This window comes from Echiichthys vipera, assembly GCF_963691815.1.
Source record: "Echiichthys vipera genome assembly, chromosome: 2".
NCBI classification, from domain to species: Eukaryota; Metazoa; Chordata; class Actinopteri; order Perciformes; family Trachinidae; genus Echiichthys; species Echiichthys vipera.
This window is the reverse complement of record NC_139827.1, coordinates 21,128,426-21,141,115: the sequence shown is the minus strand read 5'-3', so window position 1 is coordinate 21,141,115 and position 12,690 is coordinate 21,128,426. Positions and strand designations below refer to the sequence as shown.

The 12,690-nt window shown below is 37.3% G+C and overlaps 1 protein-coding gene across 1 annotated transcript; it reads right to left on the bottom strand.

Annotated features, from left to right (window-relative positions):
• Positions 1 to 3,476: 3,476 nt before the first annotated feature.
• Positions 3,477 to 11,899, bottom strand: LOC310961228 (voltage-dependent calcium channel gamma-5 subunit; the record flags this gene model as incomplete). Its single annotated transcript, XM_083933228.1, has 5 exons — positions 3,477 to 3,737; positions 4,955 to 5,100; positions 5,402 to 5,542; positions 7,290 to 7,376; positions 11,704 to 11,899. The coding sequence occupies 5 exons, from the start codon at positions 11,897 to 11,899 to the stop codon at positions 3,477 to 3,479; spliced, it is 831 nt and encodes a 276-aa protein (XP_083789354.1).
• Between the last annotated feature and the right edge of the window lie 791 nt (positions 11,900 to 12,690).

The window sequence follows — 12,690 nt, the reverse complement described above, 5'->3', positions numbered from 1 at the left end:
CAGTCAGAGCAGTGCTTCGTCACACTGGCACTGTGTCTAACTTTCTGTGACAGAGACCTAACCTTATCACTGTTGAGGAGAGAGCCATGCTAATGTGGTTTTATAATCCAAGACAATTTACTCTGTACACAAAACATTTTTGGTGAAACTTTCTATGAAGGTCATGTCTACTGTATAATGCAATATAAACATCACCATAGTCTAATACAGATATAAATTAACTTTGCACACAGTGTTTGCTATATTACTGATGTTTATAAGACATTATTCCATTTCAGAAATGTAGAATGTATATATATATATATATTTATATTATATAATCCTTCATTAACCGTGTTGTTGTGATACATCATTATAAACATGTATAAAGAGCTTTATAAATTCTTATGAATGCATTACAACATCTAATGGATGTGCTCATAATGCAAAAATAGCCATGGCCTTCATAGAATGTGTTACCATATTTTTTCTCTTACAGTGCAAGTTAGTGGGAAAGAAATGTCACATTCCTAAGCCAGACTTTTGGTAAATATAACTTGTGTCACTGCACTCAAAATACAATAAGAAAGTGATCAATAGTTGATATTCTGTTGTTGTGAATATACACAGTGGCTCATTGATGCATTTCCACTCTGTCTCAACAGAGGGTGACATCGTACTGCACTTAACCCATAAGGTGTCCATAACGTGTAGTTTATTGAAAGATACTTTTCTGATTTGGCTAAGACTGTTTTCAGTGTATCATAGTACATGAGGTACATCACATCACTAAATCAGTGTTTTCACTGCTCCAATAGCAATAACAAACTCAAGTGACTGCTGTCTCAGGTATATGGTCTTATTTTCTTGATTGAGTAGCAGCAAACCTATATTACTAATTTTAATACAATTATTGAAGAATGTTTTGCCGCTGTACATTTGATTTCTTTTCTTTTCTTTATAATACACACATTTCAGCGACTTAAGCAGTGATAGAAGAAACAAGATTGTTTATCAAATCCCATTAAACTTTATTTCATTGAGTATACATATTCCATTGCACATATAACATCATGAAAATGACTCTGATTGTAAAAATACACAGACATTGACACTTGATGTCTGACAATGACACCATCTGAATACTTTACATTGATGTAAGTTTAACATTATGCACATCTCACATTCTCACTGTGATGCAGGAGGCAGTGCAGCTGCCACATATACTGCAGACTAATCTACTCAACAACAAAACAATCATAATTTTACATGTACTTCCATCTATACAAAAAATAATCTATAAACGAAAACTGATGATTTCATATTTACAATGTTTAGAATAACCAAAATTAAACTGGTCCATAAACCAAAACAGAGTTAGCGTAGCCTGGCACAGTTTGTGTTTGTTAGTTGTTTTGTTTATATGTACTGCAGGTGGAATACCATGATTCTGTGATGAAATGTTGCATGCCATTAATAATATGTGGAGTTCACACCATGCAACATTAAATACTGACAATAATTATAACTTTAGTAGTATGACAAACTAACTAAAAATATTGCACAAGACAAAATGCTTCTCTGTAATATGTTTACTCACACTGCATGAAATGTATATATTCAAAACCTCAACCTTAAGCCAATTAACCTGGATACAGCTTCTTCCTTGGCACACTATGGACTGCATTATAAGGGGCTAAATTAGAAAAATATGCATTTATAATTTGGCTTTATATATCGGAGAGGTATTTTACTATATGCAAAAAGAAATCTCATTTAGCGGTTTTTCCTTCAGCAAACCTTACATTCACAATGGCTTCATCAAAACAGTCTTAAACACCACCTGCCTCACATTCTCCATCAAACACATTCTCAACCTTTTTTCTTCTTTAAATGTATAAAAAGTGTTATATGACTGTAATCTGATCAACACAATCAATCAGTGTTGCTCATCTGCTGCTTGTTTTCTTTTTAGATGTTACACTTTATGTCTTTCATTACTTTACTAAATAAGATTGTATATAGGAACAATGGTTCTAAAGAGAATATAATCTGTATTGTTTGAAACACTGAACACAGTCATGTATAACTTAATAATGGGCTATGGGAGCAAATAAAACATTTATTGGCCGTTTCCTTCACTTAACAAGAATATTCAATGATACACCTAAAGTTAGTTAGTTAAGCATATGTAGGCCTTTAAAAGAATGTTTGTCATACTAGCAGCCTATAATGCAAACATTTCCTTTGGTGTCAATATTAAAACTGCTGAAAGGGTCCTCTGAAAACAAGCTTCCAAATGTAGACTTTCAAACTGTGTCATTCAAACACATATAATGTGTGTAAATAGAAGAAAGTGAAGCCTTACACCCTTCAGTTACAGATTAAAACGTTTAGGAAAACACCCGTGGCTACAAAATAATGAATAGCTTATATACAAATGACCTACACAGGGAATATCAGTACTTCTGTTAAGATAAGTGAAAGTCAGTGTGATCTGCAAATTGTTTAAGAAGCACACTTCATACAGAAATACTCATTGGCCTAGGAGGTGAAGTTCATATGGAAGTTCAAATGCCATTTATCATAACTCTCTCAACATGTTCATTCATGTGTTTTTATGTGTTTCATAGGCTCAAGCTGAGTTCTAGCATGTGACTGCACATGAACATGTCTTAAACAGCTGTGATGTGTCTGAGAAAACCTACAGTATAATACAACAAAAAGCACATTTTCTGCAGAATACTGCAAATGAGGATTTGAGTGAAAGTTGAACACTAACAGAGCCGTTGCATATGTACAAACTGTAGAAGAAAGGAGCTTCAACAGTCTTTTTATTTTTTATATATATAAATCAAAAGTCAGCACCATTTGTGCAATGATCCTATGATCAAATTGAGTAACTGTTATCACCTGGGTGATTTCACTTATTCGTTTCTGCTTTCTGGCTGAAAGCACATGCTCTAGTGTTTGGTTGTGAAAACCTGCAGACTTGCATCCATTTCACAAAGCTGCCTATTCAGTTCTGTCTGCAGGTGTGTAGCATGTACTCCTGTCCAAAATCTATCAGTATTGTGGCAGTGCTACAAGCAAATAGTGGACTTGCTCAGTGCAGGCTGAGGCTACTCAAGTTACTCATTTGAAATAACTTCACCCTACCTTTGTCACTTCAGCAGGCTGCTAGTCACATATCACTAAAACCTAGAGAAAAATCAGATAAAAGTGCAACCTGGTCAAACCCTTTCTTCTCACATCCTCTACCTGCTCTCCCTGAAACAAGCCGAGAATAAAGTGAAATAGCTTACCCTCATATTAAGTTTCACTCCCCACAGAAGCAAAAAGTGTAAATAAAAAATGGCAGTAAGGAGGGAAGATAGAATCAGGTCAGAGTCAGGAAACTTGAAGAGGGGAGCGATTCAAGTTGGATAATATCAAATTATCAGACAATTTTACTCCAAAACCCAGAAAAATTACCACTACAGTGTTAATACAACTACTCAGCAAGGTGAAGAGGACATTTGTTCATACTCTGGACATTTAAGGAGAGCAGGGTAGTTGGAGGAGTTCATCTGGAGGGAGGCCTCAGAGATGGCGGAGGCACTGCGACCACGTCCGGCCCAGGCGTCTGGGTGGAGGAACTGGCCGGAATAATCTGAGCAGTTGCTGAGACGAGGTCGGTAGAAGCCCTGATGTGGCCGGTACATTTCCTCTGCTGTGTACCGCTTCATGAACAGGTACACTGACATGACACCTGCTGTCTGGGGGGAGATGGAAGCAAAGAGACACAAAGTTTATTCTCTGAAATGCATTCTTTTCACAAAGGTGTTCCTCAGGTCGTGTTAAACCAAATATAATAGCATTTTCCACCATTAGAATAAATAATGTCTTAAATTACATAAAATAAATAATTGCAGATTAGAGAATCATCCACTTGTTTGATGATTAATGGTTTTGCCTTATAACCATCAGCGAAAATGGCTTAGTTGAATGTGTTTATACCAGTGAGCATGTGTGTATGTGTTTTATTGATTAATTTCCTGTCAGTGAAGTATTGTCAATGACCAACCGCATTAGACACAATTTGTGGACCCCACTGCTCGGTTGAAAGGCAGAATCAATTATCCGCAAAAGAAACAGAATAAACATAAACATATCTTAATAAACCTAAATTATCTTTTTTCATGAGAACTCAACACAATGCATTACAGTTGTTCATATCTGAAAAAAGGGATTATGCAAAATCCAGAGGCTAAAAGATGCAAACAGCTAATGTGTGACACTAGCGTAGTCAGAACCCCCCCCCCCCCCCCCCCCCGATGTGGGTTTACATCAGAAAAAAGTGTGCCACATGCGGCTCTCTCTAATGTTACAACCCCAAACATACTGGTATATGCAATATATGCATATAACAGCAGATGTTGTATTTTCAAGACAATAATTTATAATTTATCTTATAATTAGCAATTATTATAATTAAAATTATAATAAAGCCTAAGTTTTAAACAAAACATTTTAGTAAGGCTTTAACAGGGAATTAATCTTTGGGTGTGTCTGGAGATAAGTCTGGCACAAACTGGCACACCCGTGGCTAGTGCACTGATGTGTGATGCATTCATTTTCTGTCATTTTTGTGAACAATAAAGGATTACGTCCCTCACACAGAGAAGGCTGACTTTAGGTGTCTTTAACTATTAATTTAGGCGTAAATAAGCGTATTTGTTGAATGTTAACTGTAACTCATGAAAGCAACAGATGAGAGGAGAAAATTGATGCTAGTTCTATCATTAAGAATATTAACAGAATTATGAGAGCATGAACTTTATAGGCAGCATCCCAACACACAAATAAAATACTTAAGACACCTGACAGACAAGGATTAAGCAAATTCTTCTTCTAGCCGAGGGCCCTGAAAAGCTCTCTCATGTTGCTGATATACACTACATAGGCATTAAGCAGAAACAACAGAAACAGTTACCTCAGTGAGCAGGAAGGAGATGGCAGCAAAAGCAAACGACCAGCCGTACTTGTAGCTGAAGTAGGCCTCGTTAGTTTTGGTTCTGTTTAACATTTCGTCATTGATGTTGGAGATGTACAACACCAGACCAACGACTAGAGAGAGACCTGAGAGAGGCAGAGAGAGATAAACGGAGTGAGCTGGAATCTATTAAACTATTATAAACTATGCATCCACCGTTTACAGGTTTTATCAGAACAATGACTCTGTTTCACTGCTCTCTTCTGAAGTGACACAGAATAGACCTGAAACAACTCTGTAACCTGATAAGTATGTTTATTTACAATCATTTTACCCTTTTGTTATTTCAGCACAAGTTCACTTTCTCAAATGCAAAGATCACTTTTGTAAGTGTTTGTTGAATTCTTGATTTGGAGATGGTGTGAGTAAAAAAGCCAAACCAAGTACCTGACAGGATGAAGAAAATTCCAGAAACAAAAGCCAGGATGGTGCGATGGGGTCGGATATGGCCGATGTTACTGAGCACAAAACCAATGAACATAAAGAAGAGGCTGACCAGAGGAAAGGGTGTAGCAGAACGGATCATCTCTGAAAGAAGACAAGAGAAACCGATCACTTTTAAAACCTGGACTTGAATTTTAATTATTCAGTGTTTGTAACGGCTTCGTCCCAATGCTTCATAATTTTTTGTATTTTCTTCAGTGACTTTTTTTTAGTGAAAGTTTTCCCTTAGAGTAGCAGCATGAGGTTTTCCACTGAGGATGGTCTTACTTGTTGAGTCAACATCTCATTGGTTTAGGATATAGTTCCTCCTTGATATCAAGTTGAAACTGGACCTCCCTACTGTGAGCAAATGGTACAGTACTTCCCCGAAGAAAAAACAGTCTGTAATACTTCTTCCCAGACCCCCACTGTGTTCTCCATTACACAGAATATAGCCTTCCAGCTAAGTGGACCAGATGTTTAAAGCCATGACCTTAATGAAACCTTATTTAATTATTTGAATGAAGTTTGGATTGTGTGTCAACCAACTCAAGGAGACCGCATAGGCTCTTGTTAGAATTAAACAATTAAGGTGAAAGTAAGTCTTTGTATAATTCATGTTAAGCCTGAAACATGAGTTACATTTGGGAAAAGTTTCAGTACTGAATAAAGAGTTACATCTAATGCGTGCTTAAAATGTGCCTGGGAGTATGCTATAATTTATGGCACAACTATTGGGCAACACTTTAAATCAATAGTATTTTCTGGATTTTAACTTCATCTTGTTTTTAGAAAGGAGCCAATAAACTCTTTTAATTATAATCATCTACTTAAATCCTGACTGCTTATTCTCTTTACTTTAGCGTGCCTTCACGTTCAAGCTTATGTCATGTCTTCTGCCTTCTTCACCTCCACGTCTTCAAATCAATTCTCCTTTCTCCCACATATTTTATGTTATTGTTATTAGCTATTACTTAAAGTGTGTTACTCATTGCATTTCAGAAGCCATTTGTGTTCAAATTTTACCTTGTTCACAAAATGTGTAGAGAGGGTTGTAAGCAGGGCTGCACAAAATGAGGATAATATGCGATAATGATATTACTTGTGATTAATAAAGAGGCGTTAAAGTGTACTCAGTTCTGCTGCTTTCAGTATATTGCTGAAATACAACACACTGTTTGTTGAATTAAAAAAATTCTGAAAGGTAATTATTTTCAACATTCTTTTATCGAACAAATTACATTGAATTGAACACTGAAGGTACCATTAAAAGAAAGAATGACAGTTCCATTTTTTACACACCAAGTTTGTCTTACTATGTCTACTTCTTTGACGTTAAAGAATATCGTTGGACTGCAGCTTGAAGACATGAGGGATGTGTGATCTGAAGTGGCTGTCTTGACAGCATCACTCTCTGTAGTCCCGAACATTTTCCTGCATACTACCAGTACTCATGTGTATCCATGCATGTTCACCATGCAGGGGGTCACCACAAAATAAAAATGGCCCTGTTACATTTTTCATACACATCCAGCTTTTATCTTAAGTGGACTGGCCTTGGGGATGAGCTAGGAATAGCACAAACAACAAAGATGGCCGCAAAGTGCCAGGGTGTGGACTTCAGTCATATATGTGACAACTTAGAAAGTAACAACAAAGGCTTGTGCATTGCAGTCTCTGTCAGTGCTAACCCCTTCAGTACAACTGGCCTGGAAAGGGCTACTGCAGACATGTGCTACCTCAGTGACACATGGTGTTACTGCACCTAGTCTCACATTGCTAGACCTATCTCCACCAATGTCAGCACTGCAGAAAACTCACATTTAATCGTGGAATATGAACAGTTACTTACTCAGGACACTAACAGTGGATTCAGAGGTCATCTGAACATTAGTGGGCATCACATACTCTATAGTAAAACACCGGCCTTTCTCCTCCCCTGGAACAAAGGACAGGGAAAGAAATATATTGAATAAAGTTTCAGATAAATGTTAATTAGTCCACTGTGACAAACACAGAAACATGTACAGTAGGCTGGCAGAATTTATAGACGTCTTGTAGCCTTTGCATGATGATAAAAACCTATCCTGGCAAAAATAAAGGACATAAATATGGCTGTGTTACAATTTCAGCTATTTTTTCTGTGAGGCTATTAAATGCCAACAAAAACATCCTCACAGCAAGTTGCTAGTGAACATGAGATCAACAGCTTGTTTTATACGAAAGACAGATTTTGTTGCCAGTATTTGTGCAAGGAAAACCCAGCATTACATTTTAGAACCTTTCCTTTTATCACTCTGACACATACAGTACAAAGTCTAGCACCAAAATACACACTCTTGCACTTTTGTCTTTCTCAACACTCCATTATCCCCATACACTATGAGGTGTTGGATTAGATGAGACTTTGTGGTTCAGCATATAATTGGTTTTCATAATGTGTGCTATGTGTTTATAATGCATACTAGAACAGTGTATACTGTTTGGCTGTTATAGGAGCATATAAAGAGTATTTGTATTTTTATTTGGATGTCTTTTAGATCATTGGCTAATCTTTGCCAATTTGTCAAGCTCTGGAGAATCCGTCCTTTGTGGATTTAACCTGTTGTTGAAGAATGGAAGACAATTTAGGAACTTGCTTCTTATCATAATAAGGACATATAGTATGTGTCAGTTTTTATTTATTAGACAGTTGTTTGCTGGTTTATCACATGACCGTTTCAGGATGTGATTTATCAAGTGTTTTGGGTGTTTGGTGCTTGGTGAATTGTTGTTGTATTAATACTTTCAGTCTGTATACTAGTTTAGTCATTTAATATACAGTATGTGCTAATATAGCAGCAGACTAGACCAGATCCTTACTCTAATCTTGCATTAAAAATATGTTTAGATAATAACCAGTCCATTGAGCTTTTGTGTATGCATGTACCTACATGTGTAGAAGAAAGAGACCAAGTGAGAGTTTGACGTTAAAACTTCAGCTTCAGGGCTTCAAGTGAGGTTTGTTTTTTGGTCATAGGAAGCGCTTAGGCAGTATGGCTATGTCCTTTGCTAAAATCTATATCATATCTTTGGATTTGCAGAATGAGATAAGATTGAGTGAAGGAAACTGAGAGGGAGAACATGTGAGAAGATGGATGAGGAAAAGAGAGGGAGGAAGTGAAGGAGGGAAGAGATGGATTGGCATATTTGTATGTACATTCTCAGTCGGCCCTGACAGCATCATAATGGTAACTTCAGGAGACCCAGGTGTTTAACCTGACCATAGGAATATCAGTGGCTGCTATTTGTCAGAGGCTTTCAAAAGTGTTTTGCATCAATTCACCTGAAAGTATAGGCAGCTGTGCATCCGTTTCCTGTTATGTTATTGTGAAAGATATCTTATTGTTCTGGTCACTGGGTGTTATGGGTGGGAGAATTACGACTCTTATCTCCTGCGATTGTGAATCGAATGACAGATTCCAAAAATTGTTTGTTCTACGTCATTATTAACTTTATGTTGATGTAATAAAAAAGAAAAAAAAACGAAACAAAAAAAGGGTGACTGTGGCTTAGTGGTGGAGTGGGTCTTCTTCCATTTGAGAGATTGGCGGTTTGATCCCCACCTTCCCCGGTCCACATGTCGAAGTGTCCTTGGGCAAGACACTGAACCCCGCGCATGGGTGTGTAAATTTGGTGTGAGTGGTCAGAATAGATGGTATGTAGATGTCCACTGCCATCAGTGTGAATGTCTGTGTGAATGGGTGAATGTGACAAACACTGTGAAAGCGCCTTGAGTAGTCAGATGACTAGAAAGGCGCTATATAAGTACAAGTCCATTTCCATTTTACCATATCATTTAAGGACATCGGATCTCATGCCTGTGTTCCCTGTTAGAGTTCCTGTTACAAGCACTCCTTACATCAAGGTTTCCACAGTGTTTTATACTGCGGCTGGTCACATCACCTGAAGGACGACCTCTGCAAACAGTATAAAAAGTAATGCAGTTTTATTAGATAAAACACTGAAATCAATAATGAGATGAAATGTGTCTGTATGGTTTACCACCTCGACTAAACAACTTTCTGTGGAAAACTCTGGAATTGAAATGCTCCGAATGGATCATGATGTATGTAGATGATTGAGGACTGAAAGACTGAAAATAAAATATTAAGGCAAGAACCATGAGAGAGTGTAGGGCAATCATGAGCCTGTCAATTTTCTCTTGTACACTTCTTTTGGCATTAAGTCAGCATTTAATATCACTAAAATATATCACAAAAATACCCTCTCAGTTCCAACCAACCCTCCCCTGGGTTATTAAAACATCACTTAAAGATGTGGAAGGCTTCCCTATTAACAGTCACGCTTGTCAAGCTTTCCGTTGTAATGTGGCTGTAGCTGGTGTATTTGTTAAATCATATACCGCTACAGGAAAGAAGAGGGAAATAATGACTATTACAGAAAATGTTGACTATGCTTCATATAGCAGAATTAATGGCGCATTTCAGTCAGTCTTGAATGGCTACAGTAACACTGCTATATTTCAAACTTGCAATGAAGAACATCTATAGGAATTTATGCAAATGCAATATCAATAAGGCTGTAAGGCAGATAATGCAAAGCTAGGCTCAAAGTTCAATTGAATGAAGAGGGAATTATGCTTATACATATTACAGAGAAGAAATTTGTAACAATGGCAGGTAATGCTTAAAAGAAATAAAAATGACTCTTACTAAATAACTTTGCTTTAAGCTTTGCAGTCCAATGCCCTATATTGAACATGATTAACAGCACTCACACTGACAGACTGTAAGGGCCGACTGTAGAGAACCTCTACATAAACTCACGCTGGAATGAACAGTCGAAACACCCAATGAATTTAAACCAACATCAATACCAACCAAAACACCATGAAACCTCGTTCACGTTCTCTTGCATAACAACATACTGTGATAGTGTGCAGTAATTGTTTCTGGGTCAAATCCGAACAGTTAAGTGGGCAATAAGGCCACTCAATTGCCCCTAAAACACACACTGAACCATTAGTCCATTTGTACTGTAGCAATGGCCTTCTACGTGGCTGGAAAACCTCTGTTACCTAAACACAACTGGATTGCATCACTGAATGATTAACCCTGGAACAGGACAGAGCAGGTCAGTTGTGGATTAGGGGTTGATGGAACAATTCAACAGTAAATTATATCACAGGTTTAATTTACTAACATAAATAGTAATAGTAATAGTAAATAGCATATTTGCTAAACAAAACATTTTTCCATTTTCCATGTCAAACTTTCTAAAAGGCTCAAACAGAAATATCATTGAGTGTAATATGACAGCAGATCAAATATATAGTTTACATCCAACAAGAGTAAGACAGTTTGTCGATTCAGTTAACGGTTGCCATCACCAGTGGGAGCAAAGGGTGAGAGCAAAAGTTGATACCCGGTTTACTCTAGGGAAACACTTGTCTGGAGCATTGTGTCTCTAAGAAAAGAATAAAATCTAACAGTTAGTGTGTCTTTTCCAATCAAGACCTCCAGGCATGCCTTTGTGATGAGCTGGAGAGGAACACTGTTTTAATAGGTGTTCAATCATGCATTGCGAAAGATATGAATGCTTTTATTATGGCAAAGTTAAAATACAATACAATAATACAATAATAACAGAAACACAGGTGAGTGTGAGTGTGTAATATATATTAGACTGAAATCTGGACATTGAGACTAAGATTCACCAAAACTTTGTGCAGGACAGAGCTGTCATGAAATGTTTATCTAAACTATACACTTTAATATATTTCGACGATCAGGATGATGCTGCTGAGTTCATTGATTGTTCAAAAATTACCTTAAATATTTATAATCCTTTGAAAGTTGGCATTCAGACTTTGCATGCATGTTTATTTGTGCCAGAAGTTACTTTGCTTACATTTCTTAGTGAATTACTGATATGTGCAAACAACCCTTGCACAGGAATCTTAGTGAATCTGGACCTTCATATTCTGTTTCATCCTTAAATGAGATTCTCTGTTTGGAACTAAATGATTAGGCTGACTGTGGATCTTACATCACAGATAACTGAACATCTAAAAGGTTACATCATGTTTTTCATTATCACTTCCCATGGATTATAATCATTATACCATTGATTAGAATCAACTTAATTAGTTTCCTCTGATTAAATAAAGGTTATGAATGAGTCGATACTACATATGGTTTACCCTGCCTTGAGAAGTAAGGCATAAATATACTTCATATGTTTCAAACTTAACACTAACTCACCAGCCAAGAAGCAAACCCTCCAGAGGCCAGAGTGGAGGGACATGCGTACTTCGGTGCTCTGGTTGAGGGGAAGGATGACGCCCTCTTCCAGGTAGAGCCAGTAGTCGGTGCTTACAGCGATCCCCAACAGGCCCAGGGCACAAACAGCGAAAACGCTGCTCAGCAAAGTCAGCGCCTTCCTGCCACATAGGCTCATACCACAGCCTCAACAGCAGGGGGGCGCCGCCGGCACAAAGTGGAGCTGGGAGAGAGAAGAAAAGAAAACAATCTCCGTTAACCAAATCAAAGAGGAGGAATTTATCATAACACATCAAACTGTCCCTGAGGTATAAGAATAGGAAGACTGGAATGACTCTTTCAAAAAAACAGCTGGATATTTTTTATTTTTGAGAGCACTGCTTTAACAGGAAAATGTAAAAAAGAGTCACACTTTCCAAAACTGCTAAAAAACAGTATAATTTCTCATCACAATGACAATTATATGATTAATACATAATATGGGGGTGGTGGATGGTGTAACTCTTGGTTGTTGGGTGGTGGGACTGTCTGGGTAAAGTTTTGAGGCTTATTGTTTTAATCTTTATTCAAGTTCATAATGGAGATATTCCACAGCTGACATGAATGGAAAGTAATAAACGGAAATATGATAATGGATAGCCTTAACAAAGGACTTTCTTCGTCTTGGCTGAGAAAGAAATCTGGAAAAGATCCTCTCTCCTCTATGTCTCATTAGAATTTGAATAGCTACATTGTGCAAGGGCCAAAGGCTTAGTTTGGAGAAAAACATTATGTAAAGTTTTCATTTGACTGCCCGTGTTGCCTGCAGCCAAAAACTGCAGTATAACTCCTAACACTGATAATGCTCAAAAGAGAACTATGTCTGATTTTCCTACACTTTCTGCTATAATCACACACAACTCCAAATATCTTTTAGAGATCCACTTCCGCTCTGTTTCAATGTGTCACAGTATTGCAGATGGTGTCAGC